Source organism: Corvus kubaryi, unplaced genomic scaffold (genome assembly GCF_017639235.1).
Source record: "Corvus kubaryi isolate FWS band 111438036 unplaced genomic scaffold, C.kubaryi_AGA036_p1.0 37308, whole genome shotgun sequence".
In the NCBI taxonomy this organism is placed as follows: Eukaryota; Metazoa; Chordata; class Aves; order Passeriformes; family Corvidae; genus Corvus; species Corvus kubaryi.
The window spans coordinates 786,421-805,192 of NW_024581096.1; the positions used below are offsets into that span (position 1 = coordinate 786,421).

The 18,772-nt window shown below is 50.9% G+C and overlaps 1 protein-coding gene across 5 annotated transcripts in view; it reads right to left on the reverse strand.

The window, feature by feature from the left end:
• CTIF (cap binding complex dependent translation initiation factor) overlaps nucleotides 1-18,772 on the reverse strand; it is a 143,383-nt gene that overhangs the window by 8,997 nt on the left and 115,614 nt on the right. For all 5 annotated transcript variants that reach the window (XM_042028194.1, XM_042028197.1, XM_042028196.1 and 2 more), the window contains one exon: nucleotides 11,938-12,093. In XM_042028194.1, coding sequence (XP_041884128.1) covers nucleotides 11,938-12,093 — 156 coding nt within the window. The remainder of the gene's footprint in view (nucleotides 1-11,937; nucleotides 12,094-18,772) is intronic.

Genomic DNA, 18,772 nt, shown 5'->3' on the forward strand with positions numbered 1-18,772 from the left:
ATGCAGGGGTGTAAGCAGTACCTGCTTCTGACCTCTGCCTGATGGGGCAGGAGGAGATCAGGGAGCCTGGCATGGGCCCTGAACCTTGCTGACTACATGGACTGTGTTGCCTGTGTTCCCACCACGGATGTCCTCACTCATCAATGACAACTTGCATGTATGTCTCAAAGAGTATTTCACCCCCACTGATGGTGCCCCATGTGAGCACCAGGCTCTCAAAGCATTGGGGTGGTTCCTTCAGCCAGAGCACAGTGTTTCCCAAAGCTCTGTGACCCCTGAGTCAGACCTGACCAGGACTGCAAGAAAAAATGGTGAAAATGCTTTGAGAGTTCCAGGGAAATCACAGCCCTAAAGTCCCGGCACTCGTGTGACCACCCAGCCAACTGCATTCACTGTTTGCAATCTAATTCATATTTACTTAAAATATTTTAAGGTAAACACTCTATACCCATTAAATTAGCACTCCCACATTGGAACTATTATTTATTTAACTATTTATAGCTGCTCCTCCCTGCTGTGTGCCTCTGCCCAACTCCCACTACGGGCACAATCCCATCCCTCTCCACCAGGTTCCCACAGGGTTTAAACCAGCTGGTGGATGTGGACGAGGGATCTGAAAGAGGAGCATGAGGCAGACAACAGGGCAGGTGAGCTGGGACTCACGCACTCCTCAGTTTAACCTGTAATCATCCCCCGGAGGCTGGGGCTGTCTGCGACGAAAACTTCCCTTTGCTCTCTAGCCGGTTTCCCCCATATCGGGCGAAGCTGGGCAATGAAAGCAGCAGTTCCTGCTGGAAAGCAGACAAAGAGTCTGCCTGATTTCCTAAGAGAGGAGGCTGCATGCCAGAATCTGCCCAGCCAGTCATATAATACCCAGCCTCAGTTGCGAAAGGCTTCTCACTTTTGTTTCTGGTGCTGGACTCAGCCTTGCAGACTGGTGGAAGACACCAGGCGCCTTCTCTTTCAAATTTCTATGTCACGCTGAGAGATGAGCACTGGGCAAGGTCCTCTGCAGAGCCAATGTGCCCAGGTGGGCTCTGGGTGCTAAATATTTGGATAAGCAACCCAAAATAAGTTTTAGGGTCTGCTCCTGGAAGTGCTGTGTGTTGTGGGGAGCTGCAGCGCCTTGCAGGGTGGCTCTTGAGCGCAACTGGTTTCCATGGTGTGCTATTGGGACTCATCTTCCCTGGCCTCTGTGGCCCCAGAACCTTCCCTTTACATCTTTACAGAGATAAGCATCATAAGCCACATGGGGTAGACATGCAGCCACGGCTGAAGGACCCAAAGAGCCCCAAAACTGCAGCTGTGCCTCACCACGGACAGAAGCAGCTTGATCCTCCTGAACAGCAACAGATGCACGTGCATGGGGTGCAGACCACCATGAGCAAACCAAAAAGCGAAGGCAGTGGGATATACCCCAAATATTTGGGTTTATTATCTGCTTTCTGAGATCACCCGGCCTGCTGAGAAGCTGAAGTGCTTACTTGGTATTCTCAGGGGTGCCCACACCACAAGGAGGACAGGAGAACCCGCCCCACTGTCCCTTATCACCAAACCACGGAGGTTTAATTGTGTTCTTCAGCAATTCTCCTCAGGAGATGGGGTGGGAGCAGCCCAACGCACACATTACCCTTTCCAGATGCAATGATACATCTCCTGCGAGGCACAGTACTAATTACTGTGTACAATATCGCTTGCAAAATGACACATAAGCAACGCCGGCCACTAACTACCCCCTTAGCATGCAGTGTTTTATGATGCTTTGGTGATGACTCCAGCGTGAAAGCGCAAGAAACCTGGAAAATATCCACCTAGAGCCACGGAGAGGCTGGGTTGAGACCCAGGGAAAGCCGGGGTGACCGCAGCCCACACGCCACTCACCCTGGCTCCCCGACGGGTTCATGCGTCGTGGCAACATGCATGGACACCCAGGCTGCCCACAGGTATGCTTTTCATCCGCACCTGGGTCATGAGGAGGTGCCTCCCAGGATTCCCCCCTCCCAGAAACTGAGGAGCATGCCCACAGGGGAACCAGCATGCTGCAAATGCATCGCCGAGGTGCTGCAACTGGCTCACTGGTGTGGAGCAAGGCCACGGGGGAAAATGGAGACTTACTTCCATGAGGAAGTGAAAAATCAGTTATTTGTGCCACCTGGAGCTTAAGCAGAGTGGACATATTGCACTGGAAATGCAGTGGATTTACTGGATGGTGCTTCCCAGTCCTGCTTTTAACCAGAAAGGGCCTTGGGAAGAGCCGTGATGGACTCTGTCCTCTGACAGATGGATCTCTTTCAGCTCTGTGGTCAGGATCATCACAGAGACTCCCTTATGAAGGGGGCTTATAAGAAAAGTAAGGACAAAGCTTTTATAGGGCCTGTAGGGACAGGATAAGGGGTGATAATTTTTAACTAAAACAAAGGAGATTCAGACTAAATAGGTGGAAGAACTTGTTTATGCTGATGGTAGGGAGGCCCTGGCACAGGGTGCCCAGAGCAGCTGTGGCTGCTCCTGGATCCCTGGCAGTGTCCCAGGCCAGGTTGGACAGGGCTTGGAGCAACCTGGGACAGTGGAAGGTGTCCCTGCCCATGGCAGGGGGTGGAATGGGATCAGCTTTAAAGGTTCCTTCCACCCCAAAGCATGCTATGGCTCTGTGATCATCCCCTACATCCAACAGTGCAGTTTAGGTGCTAACACAGCTCTGCAGGTACTCTTCCTGCTCTAGTGGACCACAGATGGGGAACTCCTGCCCCCAAAACGTTCTGGAATCCTCACAGTCTGCTAGGTGGGTCCTCCTGGGAGCACAGGCCAATTCTGCTTCACGGGCTCTGTGCGGACAGACATCAGTAGCAATTTTCTGCCTTTCCAGGAGCCCCTTATCAACCTACTGTCACAAGTCTTTAAGGAAGATGCCTGAGATAAGATCCATGGGACTGCATGGCTCTGCATGGGGACAGTCACGCACTTCTCTGAGACACAGGCAATGGTACAGCTCCACTTTTCTTCTTGTCACAGGGCACGGGGTGGTGAAAACAGCCAGGACTGGGGAAAATGCAAAGTACAAACAAGGGTGTGGGGATGAGTGATTGCATTTCTACAATTTGCTACCATCAGATGTATCAGTTCATTGACCCAGGATATCAGAAGGTCAGCTGAGCTCATCCTGTGCCCACCAACAAGCTATGCCAGTGCCACCCTCTCTAAAGGGGCACAGAGACCCTCTCTGGGATCGAGGGAAGTCAGATGAGACTGACTTTCTCCAGAGAAGAAACAATGAGCACATGGAAACAGACTTCTAGAAGTTCACAGGCATAAGTGAAATCTTTGCTGCTCACCCATTTGACGCTGAGGTTGCCCAAACACAAAATGTTGGGGAAAACCTTTCCCTTACAGAGTTGCCTGTGCTTATCTCTGCACAAGGCACAGGCTCTGCAGCGCTCCAAAATGTGATTTGTTGGGATTTGAAAACACAGCTGAGCTGGGAGAGGCAGTCTGTGTCCAGCTGCTTCCACTAGCAATGGTGCTTCTCTCCCCATTCCCTTCTGCTCACAGCTCTCTGGGGATCTGGGAAGTTTTCAAGCCTACAGAAGATGCACAAGGTGCCACCACATCATGTGTCTCGTGGAGGGAACCCTCTTCCCAGTTGCCTGACTGGGCTGTTGTGGTCTCAGCCTGGGAGAAAAATGTACTGACAGCAGCTCCTGCTGCTCCAAGAGGAAGAGGCCACCAGCATGGGCCACTGCTGATCCCACAAGCAGCTGCCCAGACGAAGTGGCACAGGGGGGAAGGAGCTCTGTGCTGGAGCTGCTTGTGCCTGCGTGGCTGCATCATAGCCTTGTCCATAGCAGGCACTTTCTCTAACATATTTTGGATGACCCAAACCAGTTTTGGTGGCACCAACTCCTTTTACATTGATGCGCTCTTCTCAGCTCAGGATGAGACTTCTGTTCTCCTATTACACAACCAGGACTCCCTGGGAGGATGGTAAGAGGAGATTAGTTTGTTTATTGCATCGAGTAAACCAAAATGTTGGTTATCCTCCTTGTCAGGCTCCTGAGGAACTCAGAGATACTTAACAGCAAATTGAATTAAGGCCAGAGGAACAAAATCCTGTACCCAGTCGTGGGAAACTCCTCCTACTCCTTTCCACTGTAGACAAGGGAAACCATGAAACACGACACTCTCTCTCCCCGGATCTGGAACAGCAGAAAGAATTCCTGCGAAGATGGAAACCATTAAGAGGCAATTACTGGAGACAGTGATGAAGAAAATCTGGTCACTCATCAACCCGGATGCTGCCATCCAACAGTAGCCTGGTGGTTACATATCCCCTGGCTGGAGGTGGACCTCCAGGACCCAAAGGTGAGCAGGACAGACGACCAGAGCCACCCGGTCTGGGTGCACAGGGAGTTCAAGCCACCCAGACGACTGGCTTCATCCTGCCTGTCCAAAGACATAATAACCCTGGGAGAGGAGGATGTGATCTCATCCCAAGGGTCCCGGGGAAACACAAAACATGGAAAGAAACAGTGGCGAGACCATGGTGCTTGATTGCAGCGGGCTCCACCCTGGCTGGCCGGAGGCTCTGCGCTTTCCTGGCTCTGCAGAGGCAGCGAGCGCGCGGCGGCAGACGCAAATAGTTGTGTTTACATCCCATTGAAAGGGTTTTTGGGAACTAACAATGCCTGGTACGGAGGGCGAGGGAGAAAAACAAAGCCACGCGAGGAGGAGGGACCATCCTGTGAGATGGTATCTGGCTTCACTTCTTTATCTGCGCAAATTGCTTCCTCTGCCTTCTCCGCGGGTCGCAGAGAAACGAGGGTGGCATTTCCCCTCCCCTATTTAAGATACAACACCATGGTTTTAATGCTGGGACTGAACGAGTGCTGTGGCTTTCCAAGAATATGTTCCTGCACATGAAATACTCAACAGGGCAGATGGGCTTCCAGGCACTGGACTGTCCTCCTCGGTTTGGCCTGTCCTCATCTGCTCCCAAAAAACACTCGACCTCCTCCACCTTAACTGTGCCCTTTGATCAAAATGGCGAGGATTAAAAGAAATCTGTTGTTTCCCAAATAAGCTGCATTCACAGGAGTGTTTTTGCCAGCACAGCTATGGGGGTCTGGGGGCATGGGAGCTTTTTGCATGGTTATTTATGTATGGCAGGCACAGATGTACAGGGACATCCACCATTGCCCTGCGTGGTCCTACAGACAGGCACCCACCCCTGCTCTTTGCAGACTCTGCTCCTGCACTCTGCCTCCTGCCACGGCTCCGGAAGTCCACAACCCCTTTTTACCCCTGTGCCCCACTTGCTCCAAACCCCAGACTTTCCTCCCAGCTCTTCCACATCTTCAACTCCCATCTCCTGGACTCCCAAGACAACTCCCCACTTGTTGTTCTCCTCATTTCTCCTTCCTCCCCATGTCCCTGGCCCCCAGTCGCTCTTTTTCACTCCTTCTCTGAAATCCCTTCCCTCCCATGCCCACAGCCCTCATTCCTCCTCCATCCTTTCCCTAGACAAAACACTTCCCAGTTTGTCCCAGTCCCACCAGACCGGAGACCAAACCTTTGAGGTTTTTGCAGAACCAGATATGGGGAACCAGAAGGGGACTTCTGTGAGGATGTAAGTCTCCTTCTTCATAAAGAACATGTTTTCTCTGTTCACATCAGGCCTCATGGAGCTTCCATGGGGTGGATCAAAATCCAACCCCCTTGGTGCCTTTGCTCATTTGATAAAGCAAAAATTCTGTTTCATTCTCTGACTCGGAGAATAATACTAAAAATCCTAGCATCTCATTACACTGTCAAAGACCCTTTTTTTGACTCAAAAGGCTGATGCTTTTTAAAAAGTGAGAGTGATTAACAAAACCCAACACAACCCACGTTAAAAGATACAATTTTCTTTTCCAAAGAGCACCACCCTCCTCGCTCATCCGACTGCAGCCGGGAAGGTTTTCCTTTTTCTTCCTCTGAAGGAGACAGTGAAAAGGCAGTGCCCTCTTGAAGTTCAGACGTTAATTACCGTGTTAGAATATTTTGCTAAATTACGCAGCATGGCCCCAGGAGATAACAGGCACGAAGAGAAGGGAGGGGAGTGGATACCCGTCTACACGCTGCACCGCAGACTCAGACGTGGGGGGAAGGCAATTAGATGGGGAGCATTTATCCTCCCTGCACCACCACCCCGAGGCTTTCAGTTAGCAGCGTGTACCAAGGCAGGGAAGCGATGGGAGCGTGCCAAGATTTTAAACGATGCTGAAATGGGACTGTCTCTGCCAACCAGACTGGAGGTAGGAGACAACTCCTGCAGAGAAGCAACTGTCCTGCCTGCTGCCAGCCTGCTGGGTCTGATCCCCGCTGATTCACAGTGCCTGGGAGCTGCCCTCGGTCCCCAGGGTTGGTATTAAGACCCTAAAAGCATCTGTCTTGGGTCAGGCCAATGACCACATCCCTATTATGGGGATACCCCAGGGTACACACCCAGCCTCAGCAGCAATAACCCTCTCAAGCTGGAGGGATCTCCGTGAATTGGTCCTGCTTGAAGGAGTTCTGCAGTTTAATTAGTCCTTCTGTGATGAGCTGCTTCCTGGGGTTTGCTCTGAACCTGCCCCAATAGTCTTGTCCGAGGCACCTGGGGGGCTCAGAGGGGAATGGTGCCAAGGCAGCTCCCTGTCACCCCTGAGACCCAGTCCCTTTGTATCCAAGCCAGGACAACTGGATGGGTAAAAACACGGGTTGGATGGTTGGGCTCAGAGGGTTGTAGCCACTAGGTTCCAACTCAACTCTGCCTAAAGGCCAGAGATGAGGACTACCAAGTTGTTATCCCCAGACCTGCCCTATTTAGCATCCTTATCCATGACCTGGAGGAGCTGAGCAGCACAGTCTTGTGAAGTTTGGAAGTGACAGCAAGTTTGGGATGTACTGAAATGTGTTCAAGGAAATGCCAGTGAGAGGGACCTCAGTGGGGTGAAGGAAAGTGTCAAGAGGAAACTTAAAACTTTCAACAAAAAATCAGCCCTGTGCAGGAGAAGAGCACAGGGACATGAGTAAGGGGTGGGAATAGGGTTATTATGGGGCACGAGAGGTGGCAGAGCCCTCCCTGTGTCGCCTGCCCGTGTGGGACACCAGCTGGTGAGGTGCCTCGAGGGACCACAGTGGCATTATTGCCACATGGCATCACTTTAAGCCTGAGTCCATTGAGACAGATTTTTCATCCTCCTGCTCTGCTGCCATAGGCAACTGCTCAGGTTACCTGGCTGCTAAATGGCATCGTAAGAACAAACAAACGCATCCAAACAGCACTTGGCACCAGCCACCCGGGCTGGAATTGGCTGCTCCTGGCAGAGGGCTGGCAGAGAGGTGGCAGCTCCCAGCCCCAGGGCCACCTCCTTGGTGTCCCAACAACATCTGCTGAGGATGAGACAGACACCAGAGGAGGCAAACCTCTCAACAGCACTCATCAACAGCCACACTGGCTGTGATCCCTCCTTCCCTGCAGAGCTCAGATGTCACCTAGAACTGGGCTGAGCCCCTCGGGATCTAGTCCTAATGCTCCCCCTCCCCAGCAGCACCAGGGGATGAAGCAGGGAGGGCACTGAGCTGTGGTGGCCCATGGCCACCCTGCTGACTCACACACAGACATGGAAGCACAGAGCTGGATGAGGGACAGCCAGCTCCAGCCATCCTTAGGGAAGGCAAAAGTGGTGACAATCAGTGAACAATAGATGGCAAATAATATTATTTATTATCTCTACATCTTCAGTACCCACGGGGCACTTCTTGCACTGCACACAGGGCTCTGATGGTTCAACTGACATTTGCTGCTCCCTCGCCTTAACCACCCAATTTCTCCATTTTGCTGACTCTGCCGAAAGCCACAGAAAAGAAGAAATATGGCCAGGCTGCAAGAACCAAAGTCCCTTGGTTATTCTCCTGGTTTTGGGGGACATGCAATACGAAGCACTGTTGGAGCATGCCTCAGCATGGTCCTTGGTGTTTGGGCATGGGGCAGAGGTTTTGGAGCAGGACGGATGTCAGCATGTTCACATCTCACCATCCTGAAAGGGCAGAAGGAGATGTTCAGGGACAAATTTAGAGAGGTTTTGTGAAACGAAGCGAGGCCAGAGTCAAGAGGGCTTATAGGGCTGGAAGGAGAGAGTGGGACATCCCTCTTGCTTAAGACCATCATGCACAGCAGATGGGACAACTTCCTAATACTGCTGAAAATGTTTTCACCAGATAAAAGCCTAATGGAACAATGGGGTCCTGCAAGATGCCACCACTGGTCCCAAGTGAGACCAGCAAGGTCTGGGAGCAGGCAAGGGTCAAACCCACAGTGCCCTGGCTGCAGCATAACCATCCCTGGGGAAAGCCTTTATCCCAGGAACAATGCCTTCTTCCAGCTCGCCCTCGATTCCCCGAAGTTCTGAGGGAAGAATGGGAGGAAAGCGCTTTTATTTCTATTTAACATCTCTGCTTTGTTATTCTTTTCCCAGGCTTCCCAGATCTGATGGCTGCAATCGTTCTCATCTGCAAAGGGCTCTCCTCCTTTCCCCAGTTGTCTCCAGGTCTTTGGGCCAACCTTGGGCATCCATTGCCTTTCTCCAACTTAAAATATGCACTGTTCCTAGCAGAAAAACATGTTTTGGTCCAAACCACCATCCAAATGCACTGTGCTCCATTACACCATTTTAATGAGAGCTGGATCCACCTTTTACTACCCTTGGCAAACCATCTCTTTGCCTAAAATCCTAACGCTGACCTTACCAGACCTCACTGTGAGGACACACTCTCAGCCTGCACAAACCCCACCCTAAACCCCTCGGAATAGTCATGGTAATTAAACCTTTTCATTTGGTAGGGAATTCTGCTCCTGGGAGATGCTGTCACAGTGTGGGCTGTGATGGCAAGTCCCTTCCTTCTCCCCTGGTTTCAAGCTCAAGTGATGGATGAGGGTGCAGCAGAGCCCACACGGGAGGGGGACTTGGTCTGGACTCTGCTTGTGCCAAGGGGCACAGCCACTCCTTTGGTTCCCAAAACTCTGCCTGGGCGAGGTGGCAGCCCTGACCCAAATTTCCTTTGCCATGGTTTACCACGCACTGCTGAGACACGGAGGCCTGGCTGCTTCCCCGAGGACAGCGATGGGCGCCGGGTCGATCAGCCAGCAAACCCCAGCATTTATCACTCCAGCCTCACCTTAAATGAACTTGTATTTGTTTGTTTTTTTTTTCTTTCCCAGCCCACAAAACCAACCCATCCACACCGATCAATAAACAACACATTGTCACCCAATGCCCCAGCCATGTCCCTAGCTCCTCCCCACCCAGAACCGATGTCCTCACAGCCACCCTCACTCCCTCCAACCCAGCTAATGATGGTGTGAATAAGCTTTTATTTGGGGGGGAAAGGAGCTGGAGAGAGGAAGCTTTGCACGGGGAAGGGAAGAGACATTCTTGCCTCAGTCATCAGGCAATTTTCCCTTTCCTCTTGCTCACTGCCTCGCTGACCTTTAGCTGAGTCTGTCACAGCTATAAAGGAAAAGAGAAAAAGGAAAAAAAAAAAAAAAGAGAAACTAAAAAGCAAGAGGAGCTGAAAGGACAGGCAGAGGGAAAGATGTTATCTTGCCTCTGCTAATGATTTATGGTAAAAGGATGGGTGGATGGAGGCAGAGGGACTTACGCAGGACTGTGGGCAGCACAGAGGGAGATTGCTGGGGAATACCCAACATGGAGGGAGTTAGGGATGAGGGGCTGAGCCATGTACATGGGGACATATGCTCTGATCAGCAGAAGGGAAAAAAACCCATTGTGAGTGCTACTACACCTTGTGAATCTGTCCTGAGGCACGTGGGAGTCCCAAGCTTTACAGGCTGTGGTTACACCCCCTGCTCTGCTGGGACACAACCCATGTGGTTCATGGGGATCACCAAGGGCTGAGCACTCTGCACAGTCAGGGACTTTCCACATTCTCACAGAGCACCCAGCAGGGCCAGCCTGTGCAGATGTCCCTGTCCTCTCCTGGGTGCAGCTGGAAGAGCACCCCACCACCTCCTTGGCTGTGTCTACAGCCTGTCTTTGGCCCTGGCAATCATCTCAGAGCTTGTCACTGCTGATAAATAAATAGGTGGTCCTTTCCCCTGGGCTAGCCCTGTGCAGCAGGATTAGCTGGCAATGGCAAAAAAAGGTGTCAGGATGAAAACCCATTCCAAAGCCATGGAAGAGGGATGGCATGAACCAAGGTCAGAGCACTGCAGAGAGAGAGCAGTCACAGACCAACCATTTCGGGGCAGGGGAGCCAGAAGAGTCAGGCTCACCCATGTCAGCTAAGCTAAGAGTCTTCCTAGAGTCACAGACTGGCTTGAGTTGGAAGAGACCTAAAGATCACCTTGCTATTAAAGATCACCTAGTAAAGTCATCTGTGACAAACAACACCACAGGGACAGACCTGTCCTGCTAAGGAACAGAAATGTATTTTTAAGAGCAAATTTACGCATGACATCTTGATATAATTAGTAAATCTTTTTATGGAGCTGCCCTGTAGCAAAAAATATCCCTGATACATTAAATTCACCTCCTTCTGCACACCTTTAGATCACCACCATGTCCCTACAGAGCAGAAAGGTGACAAGAGGGACAGTGACAGCATGGCTAGGGCAGATGGGAGTGGGCAGGGAAAAACTCTGGCAGAATGAGGGCTGTGTTGTGTCACGATTACGATGGGAAGTGGATGGGCACGGGGGCTTTGCTAGACGTCAAGATCTTCCCCAGAAGGTGACACATACCTCAGTGGGCAGAGATTTTGGGGAAGTTGGGCTATTCTTAGCATCCCTCTCCCATCTCCTCCTCTGGATATGTGTGTCTCATCATGAGGCCCGCACTCCTCACCACTCCAGTCACCATCTGTGAACCCTGCCCACAGTACTACCACCCAGACAAAATGTTTATGGTGTGTTTGCATTCAGAGGAAACTTCCCATGCATGTAAAAAAAGTCATCACCAGCACTTTCTTTATCCTTCCCTTGCCCGAGGTCTAGTGGAGAACTTATTTTACAGCGAGTTATTTATGGCCTGACAGAAGCACCACTGAAAATTTGAGATTCACAGCTCCAACTCTGGGAAACGAGGCGGGTTTTTCTCAGAAAGTCTTCTAAAGGCACCAGCAGGAGACAAAACCATTTTTAAAACAGGATGGAGGGAAGCCCTCTCCTCCTCTATGGAACATTAACACTTGAGCTGTCTTTTCTGTAAGTACTCACTGAGGTTTCTGCCACCACCCCGAGCCACGGGGAGCTCAAGTTCTGAAAAATCTCCAACCCTGATGACAGGGCTGGGTTTCTGTTGCACTGGGTGGGGTCTAAGGACATTAGGGCCCTCATTTCTCTCCCTCCTTCCTCCCCTCAGTCTGTCTCATCTATTCAGGTATCTTCACCTGTTTTAAGAAACTGTTTAAGTTGCTTAGGTGGGGATTTTCACAACACTGGGATTTGCAAACTCCAGTGCTGGGTTTGCCACTCCAACTGTTGGTCCTTTCTAACCCCTGGACAAAGGGAGTGCGAGCTTTAAATATTGTGCTTTAACGAGCAGAAAGACAACGTGCAGGAAGAGCCAAGCATCCCTGCAGATATGGGTACTTTTGAAGTGAGAAGTGTAAGCAGAGCAAACCTCTAGGAATTACAAAGCAAAGATGGAATCCTAGAATGGTTTGGGCTAGGAAGGCCTTAAAGATCCTCCATCTAGTTCTGACTTCCTGCCATAGGCAGGGACACCTTCCACTATCCCAGATTGCTCCAAGCCCCGTCCAGGCTGGCCTTGGACACTTCCAAGGATCCAGGGGCAGCTACAGCCTTTCCAGTGTCGTCCATGGACCACGGGCATCTCCACACAGCAACACAACAGCTTGTCCCACTGGTGGGGAAGGACGAAGTGGGAAGGCATTTACCTCCCTGAGGCAGGTATAGATGGGGCAGACGAGGACTCGGAAGGGCTCCCCGGTGCTGCTCCTCATGGTGCCGAAGACCTCGCAGAGGAAGGTGATGAACCCCAGCCAGTGCTCCACGTCCCGCTGCTGCAGCTCCTCCCGCATGGAGAAATCCTTCTGCAAGAGGCACAGAGACAAGAGGCTGCATCAGCAACACCGCACCACCACGGGAGAGGCAACGGCTGTCTAGAGAGGGAATTAGGAGGAAATTGAAACTCGGGGTGGGGGGAGGACAGACAGACAGACTGACTCTTTAGTAACAGTGGGGAGATTACTCAATGCGTGCGGAGCGGCTGCAATTTCAACACAGCAAAGCCACCAGAAAGCAGGTACTGTAGAAATAGCACCAACTCCTGCAATAACTGCCACAGCTTGCACTAGAGATGGCGTCCCCTGCGCCCCACTGTCCCCCCCGACAGACACGGGGACTCTTTTCTGTATGTACCACCAGGACCGAATCAAGGCAGCAACAGAGAGGTTAAATAAAATGCAGAGGAAATGCTGGTGGCCGTGCTGGGCTTGGTGGTCCAGGTTGACCTGCCCAGCCCATTTATTCCAGTATCTTCAGCAGACCCAGTGTCTGGCCAGGAGCATCCTATTGGTCTGGCTGCTCTCTGGCGTCTCACAAAATAATGGCAGAGACTGGCTCCCTGCCTGACCAGAAGATCAGGGCAGCCTGGGCTTGGCATTAAAAGGTCACCCTGCGCCTGAGCTGATGGTTGCTATGACTAAGGATTATCCCAGTGATGTGATTTATGGATCAGCATCAGGAGGAAGCACACAGGGAAATAGCTGCCTCTCCATCATACCTCCAGCTTGGGTGAAAGAAGGGGTTTGTCCAAAAGCAGGGTATGAAGAGGGATGTATGTGATGGAAGCGTGTGGCAAAGAGCACAAGGCAACACAGAAAAGCAAATAAAAAGCCTTCTAGAGGATGGCACAAGGGAGTGCATCGTGCTCAGAGTCAAGAAGGTTTCCCTGGGCCCTAAGAGATGCTGCAGAGGTTCTTGCATGACATCCCACGCGACTTTGCTTGTCTGTCTCCATAGAGACCTTTCCTTGGTACTAAAATTTAGTAGACACTAAGCAGGGGAACACTGAAGAAGAAGAGGACAAGTTCGTTCTCCACACTGCCTGCTCCCAGTGCAGGTTGCACAACCTTTGAAATCCAGCAACTAAATAAATTACCTTCTATCTTTTTCATCTCAGTTTATTCCTACTGCCTGAGACAAAGGGCTTTGCTGCTGCAAATGCTCTGACCTGCAGCTGCTCTCTGCAAAGCTGGGGAGATAAAAAAGCCACCACACCAAAGTTTGCTCTCTTGCCCTGGACAACACACAGGAGGTCTTCCTTTTAGAACAAAGGAAAGTGAAGCAGCTGCTAAAGAAAGCCAGGCAAAAGCATGATGATTATTTTCAAGACACAACTGCATGCACAGAAGATCCAAGGCAGGAGCTATTTATATGTTTCACTACAAAAGGAAAAATAAAATATGAATTTGCATATGCAGGAAAAAAGACTTGTAAAATAGCTGAGGCACTTATTAACCAAACAGCGATGACTAATTCCTCTCTACACCCATTTCCATAAGTCAGTTGCCCAACTGTGTCTGCGACTTCGAAGTCAACCTGCAGCCAAATCCTGCTGGGTCTCCCCAGACTCTCCGGGGGAGTTTGCAGAGTCCATCCTTTCATTAACCAGCCAGTCCCTGGGCAGTAATGGAAGAGTTATTTGCCAGCTCAGGTTATCACCCCAGGGTTACTCAATTACTTGTCCCGGAGTTTTCAATTGATTTTTAATGCAAAAATGAAAAGTCAAAGAGACATGATATCCTGATTACTGAGAAATTAAAAAAACAGGCAAGAGCATCACATGCCCCTCATCTGCCCCATCCACCCATGTAGAGCACAAAAAGCTCCCTTGGAACCCTGGAGCTTTTCTGGATTCCTCTGCATCTCCTGGCACTGCCTCATGCAGCAGCCCAGCCAGCTCCAGCCCCCAACCCATCCTGACCCTCCCAGCCTGGATGCCCTTCAGCACCTTCTGTCCTGCCTGGACCTGGAAGCTCCACACTGATATACCTGGGGAGCTGTGCTGTATTTTGGGATCTCTGGGGCATGCTGTGAAATTCCTAGCAGCTTGGGATAACTGCACGGGCTCTGCAGTCCCAGATTACTGGGCAAGAATAAAAACCACTGCAGGAAACTCTGCTCCTTCTTGTTCCTGCTTCAAACATGCCCTGCTCTGCACCCTTGCAAGAGAGAAAACTGACACTTCAACATCTTCCTTTAAAAATGGTTATCTTTTGTAAAAAAACCCCCATCAAACCAACCAACCCCCCAAAATTCCATAAACCAACCAGCAAACCAAACCAAACTCATGAGGCCTGGGATGGGAGCCAGGCAGGAAAGGATTCCACCACACATCACCCTCCTTTTTTCATCCTGTGGCACCTGGTGGGTGATGCAGAGACATCAATGAACACTGCCCCACCTTTGCAGCTGTAAGAAGATCCTTGTAAAAGAAAACGGTCTGAGGTTCCCCCTCCTCCAGTCACAGGAAAGCTTGTGCAGACTTTGAGGGACCCCCACGAAGGATGGGAGAGGGGGATGGAATATAGGATGGATGCAGAAGGCCCCGAGAACATTTCCACCCAGAATGCAATGCCACAGAGGGAACAATTTTGTTCCATTTGCAGACTCAGCTTGGGCCAAACTTTGCAAAAGGAGGTGATTTGCACGTGTTCTGCAAAAGGAGGGGAGTGACACTGATTCCTCTGACAAAGTAGGAAGAGCATCTCACCAGTGGGAGGAAATTTTCTGGACCACGCCTGCCTACAGGCCAGAGCTGGGATTGGCAGGAACCTCCATGGCAGCTGGACTTGCAGTGCCAGAGGTATCCTGAAGCATCCTGAGAAACCCATCTGCCTCAGGATGGTGCTACACCAGTGTCTCAGCATGCACCAGGAAGGTGGTCCAGGGAGCTCTGTGCTTAAATTTGGCCTTCAGTGAGCAGGTTTGACCCGTACCACGGTGTGCACTGAGTGCCACCCATGCAGAGGTGCCCCATCTGCCTTGGGGTGTTTGAGGAGACCACTGCCATCACCGAGGCTCAGCTGGGTTGTTTGATTAACGGAGTTACACGTGTGACTCACCTGCTGCAGGCCAGCCATGCCCACAGCAGGCCCTGCGACCCTTTGAGAACACGGAGAGCAGCTCCAAAGGCTGTGCAACCCAAACGGATGAGCCAGAGCCAGCACGTGGGAGAGGTGAGGAGCCGGCCGGCAGAGAACAAACCCCACGTCCTGTGTGCCCGGGGCACATCCAATGGAGCCGTGCCCTGACCCACAGACCTCCACACACCAGTGACGAGCCTGGAGGGGGCTGAAAAGCTCTGGAACCAGACAGCCGGGTCACTGCCCTGCCCATTGAACTTTATTTGCTCTGGAAATGCCTCACGGAGTTATATAAAAATAACCTGTGGATTGGCTTGCTCCATGCTTAGGTGGTGATGTCAGAGCAGTAAGCAAATTATCTTTCATCAGTTTGGCTGTATTTTTAAACACAAATTGTATTACTAATTTGGGGGTGCTCTGGCCTGTAGATAATCTGGGTGTGTTTACTGGATGACCTTCCTTCAGTGCCTATAGTTTAAAATAAAATGTATTTATACCAGGTAGCAGGGTTGGCCTCCCTTCTCTGCCTGGTTTGGGAGAAGAATTCATTGGGAAACCATGTGGCAAGTAGGGGGATGCCAAGGGGACCTCTAAAGAGTTCTCATACAGGACAAGTTTGGGGCATAAATCTGAAGGCTAAGCATGTTCATCATGTTGGGCCTCACCGTGTGCGATGGGTAGGTCAGGGTGGCCTGTGTTCACACATCACAGAGATGGCCCAGGGCTCAGTAAAACCTCTGACATCCTCTGTGGGATCCTTTGTAAGCTTGGCTGAAGCTCCTGCCAGTAATGGAAATTCAAAATGCCTTTATCCTGGGGGTGTCCACTCTTGCAGCCCAGTGAAAGCCCACTCCCCATCCCAGTATAGATGCAGTTCATGCAACACTGGCTCATGACAGGGGACATGAGACCTTTCAGAGACTAGGAGCAAGCTAGAAGAGCCAAGAGGAATGGCCACTCTGTGGAGAGCAGGCAAATCCATCCTCTAACATTTTTGGTGGGCAGCAGAGTCAGGTGGGATGAGAAGCAGCATTTTGCCATCAGATCTAAGCCCTCACCCCAGCTCAGACAGCTGCAGCTGAAAATTCTTCCCTTGGGAGTTCGTCACCCTTTTTTAAAGACAAGTTCCAAATAACTTTTCCCCAGATCTGGGCCCACCGACCCATGGCTGACTCTGGCAGCAGCAAGTTCGAGGGCAAAAGTTTAGTGAGGGATAAAAATGAGGGTTAATTTAAGCATCGCCACCTTCTGATGGAAAAAAAAAAGAGGCACATTTGGGCTTGTTGCTCTGTGAACACAGGGTTCTTCCTCTGGCAGCTCTGCTGTTTACTCAGTCATTGTCAAGGAGGCAGGAAATACTGAGTCAGAAATACTGCACAAAAAGAAATATATGATGCTTAGATATCCGTGCTAAGAGCTATATAAAAAGCTGAGATGGGCTGTGCTAAATAGTTGATCTTACTGGCAATGTTCTGCGAAACCCTGGAGCCCTAAATGGCTGTTGGGAAAGGGCCGAGACAAATGCAGTGGGTTGGAGGAGGGAGCTGGTGGGCAGAGGTTGGACAGCCTCTGTCCCTTACTGCTGTCCTGGAGAAGCACAAACCTTCCTAGAAAGGGCTCCATAAATCATATTTTGCACAATTAACATCACTGCATTATTTCCTGCTTAGAATTTAAATACTACATGTATTTGTGTCCTGACTTGCAGGACACTCTGGTGTGCAGCTTTGCTTCCTGAGGAGTATAGACCTGTGAGATGAGTGGTTTGCATTCAGGAGCAGCTCAGGAGGTGCTGGACAAACAGCACCAGGGAGGGATCAAACACCTCTGCCCATGGATTTGTGGGGTCTCACTGAGCTCCTCTGTACCACCCACAGCTCCACTGGGAATGTCTCACTTCATGGACAACACTACAAAAACACCTCTGCTGGAGGTGGTGGGACATGAAGTGGGACCATCAGCTCTTCCATGGGCTCTGCCCTTCCTCCAGCCACCCACTCCTGGCCTCTCTGCCTGCACCCAAGGACAGAACCCCATGGAGATCCCACCACACCGTCCCTGCCCATGCTACTGCCAGCATGGAGACAAGACAGAGCAGAGTAAGGTGACGACAGAAAACCTGCTTTGAGCCTACAGCTCCCACGCAGAACCTGGAGAACAGCAGCACAGGAGACTGAGGTTTATTTCCAGCCCTGTGTGGGCTGCCATCACCTCTGTACCCTGATTTCCCATCCGGCAACAAACGGGAATGATTTGCTCATCTTCCTCTGCGAAGTGCTCTGGGGCGTGTGACCAAGACATGCGAATCACGACAATTATTATGACTGCAACAAAGGAGCTATTGACATTTAAAGCAGCTAAAGCTTTTAAATTACAGATGACACCCTGTGCCCAGCCTTGCAGAGGTCCTGGCTTCACCCAGCCATGAGGCATTTCACTCCCACAGGCTTTCATCACGTCGCTTCCTCCATGCTGGAGCTGCACCATTTGAACATCTTCTCAGGATGTTTTGGCCATTTTGGGAAAAGCAGGGAATCCTACCAGTGGCCTTCAGCGTGGATCTGACTTTATGATGGCCACAGTTCTGTGAACTGTTTCAATCACAGAGGGCTCCAAAATGCACCAGATGGTGAAGGTCCAGGCTACCAGGACTGTGACTACCACCCCACAGACACCTACCACGCACCATCCCCCCGCCAGATGATTTCTAACTTTCCTTAGATGTCACTGACCAACTCACAGAATCACAGGATGTCTGGGTTGGAAGGGATCTTATAACTCATCTCGTTTTATCCCCTGCCATGGGCAGGGACACCTTCCACTATCCCAGGGTGCTCCAAGCCCCATCCAGCCTGCCTTGAACAATTCCAGGGATATGGAATTCTTCCACATCGGCAAGAACAACTCAAAGATTCTGCATCCATGAGGCAGACACAGTGCTTACTCCTCTCAGAAGGATTTGGGCATGAAGGGAAAGTAAGGTCAGAAAACTCCTGGTTTTTCTAAAGCAGGGGCTAAACAAACTCCCAGGACAAGAAACATAATCAATTTTACATTCCCAGGTTTGGGTAACTGAGGCAGCTGATGACCAGAGCCAACAGTAGCTGTGGATACTTCCCATGTCTACAAACACCCTGAGGTGACCAGGCGAGTGGTCACTTGAACCTCCTGCCTCCTGGTCTCACCCCAACCTCTCCATCTAGCTCCAAATCTGGGATCAGCAGCAATAAACCACCCAATGTGGGTGTCTCATGGCTTCAGACAGCAATGCCTGTCAGGTCCTTGAAGGGCTGCAGAGGTGAGAGCAGTTAATTATTGATTTAGAGGTTTAAATCAGCCTGGTGGGAGCATAATGATGGATGTGCTGATAAAAGTTTTGCTGCTAACCTCTCAGCTGCTAGAGATCTTGGAGCACTGTCTGGGTGGAAGCTCTGAGAAGACCAGGAGGGTGGATTCAGTAGCCTGGTCTGCACACAACCAACAGCAATCATCATTTTGTCCTGGATGTTTGCCAGTGCCTCCTCCAGCACCACCCAGGTGACAGAGTTGCCTTCTTCGTCACTTAATTTTTATTGCTGTCCTTCCTATCTCACACCTTTCTGGGTTCCCAAACATGTGCCAG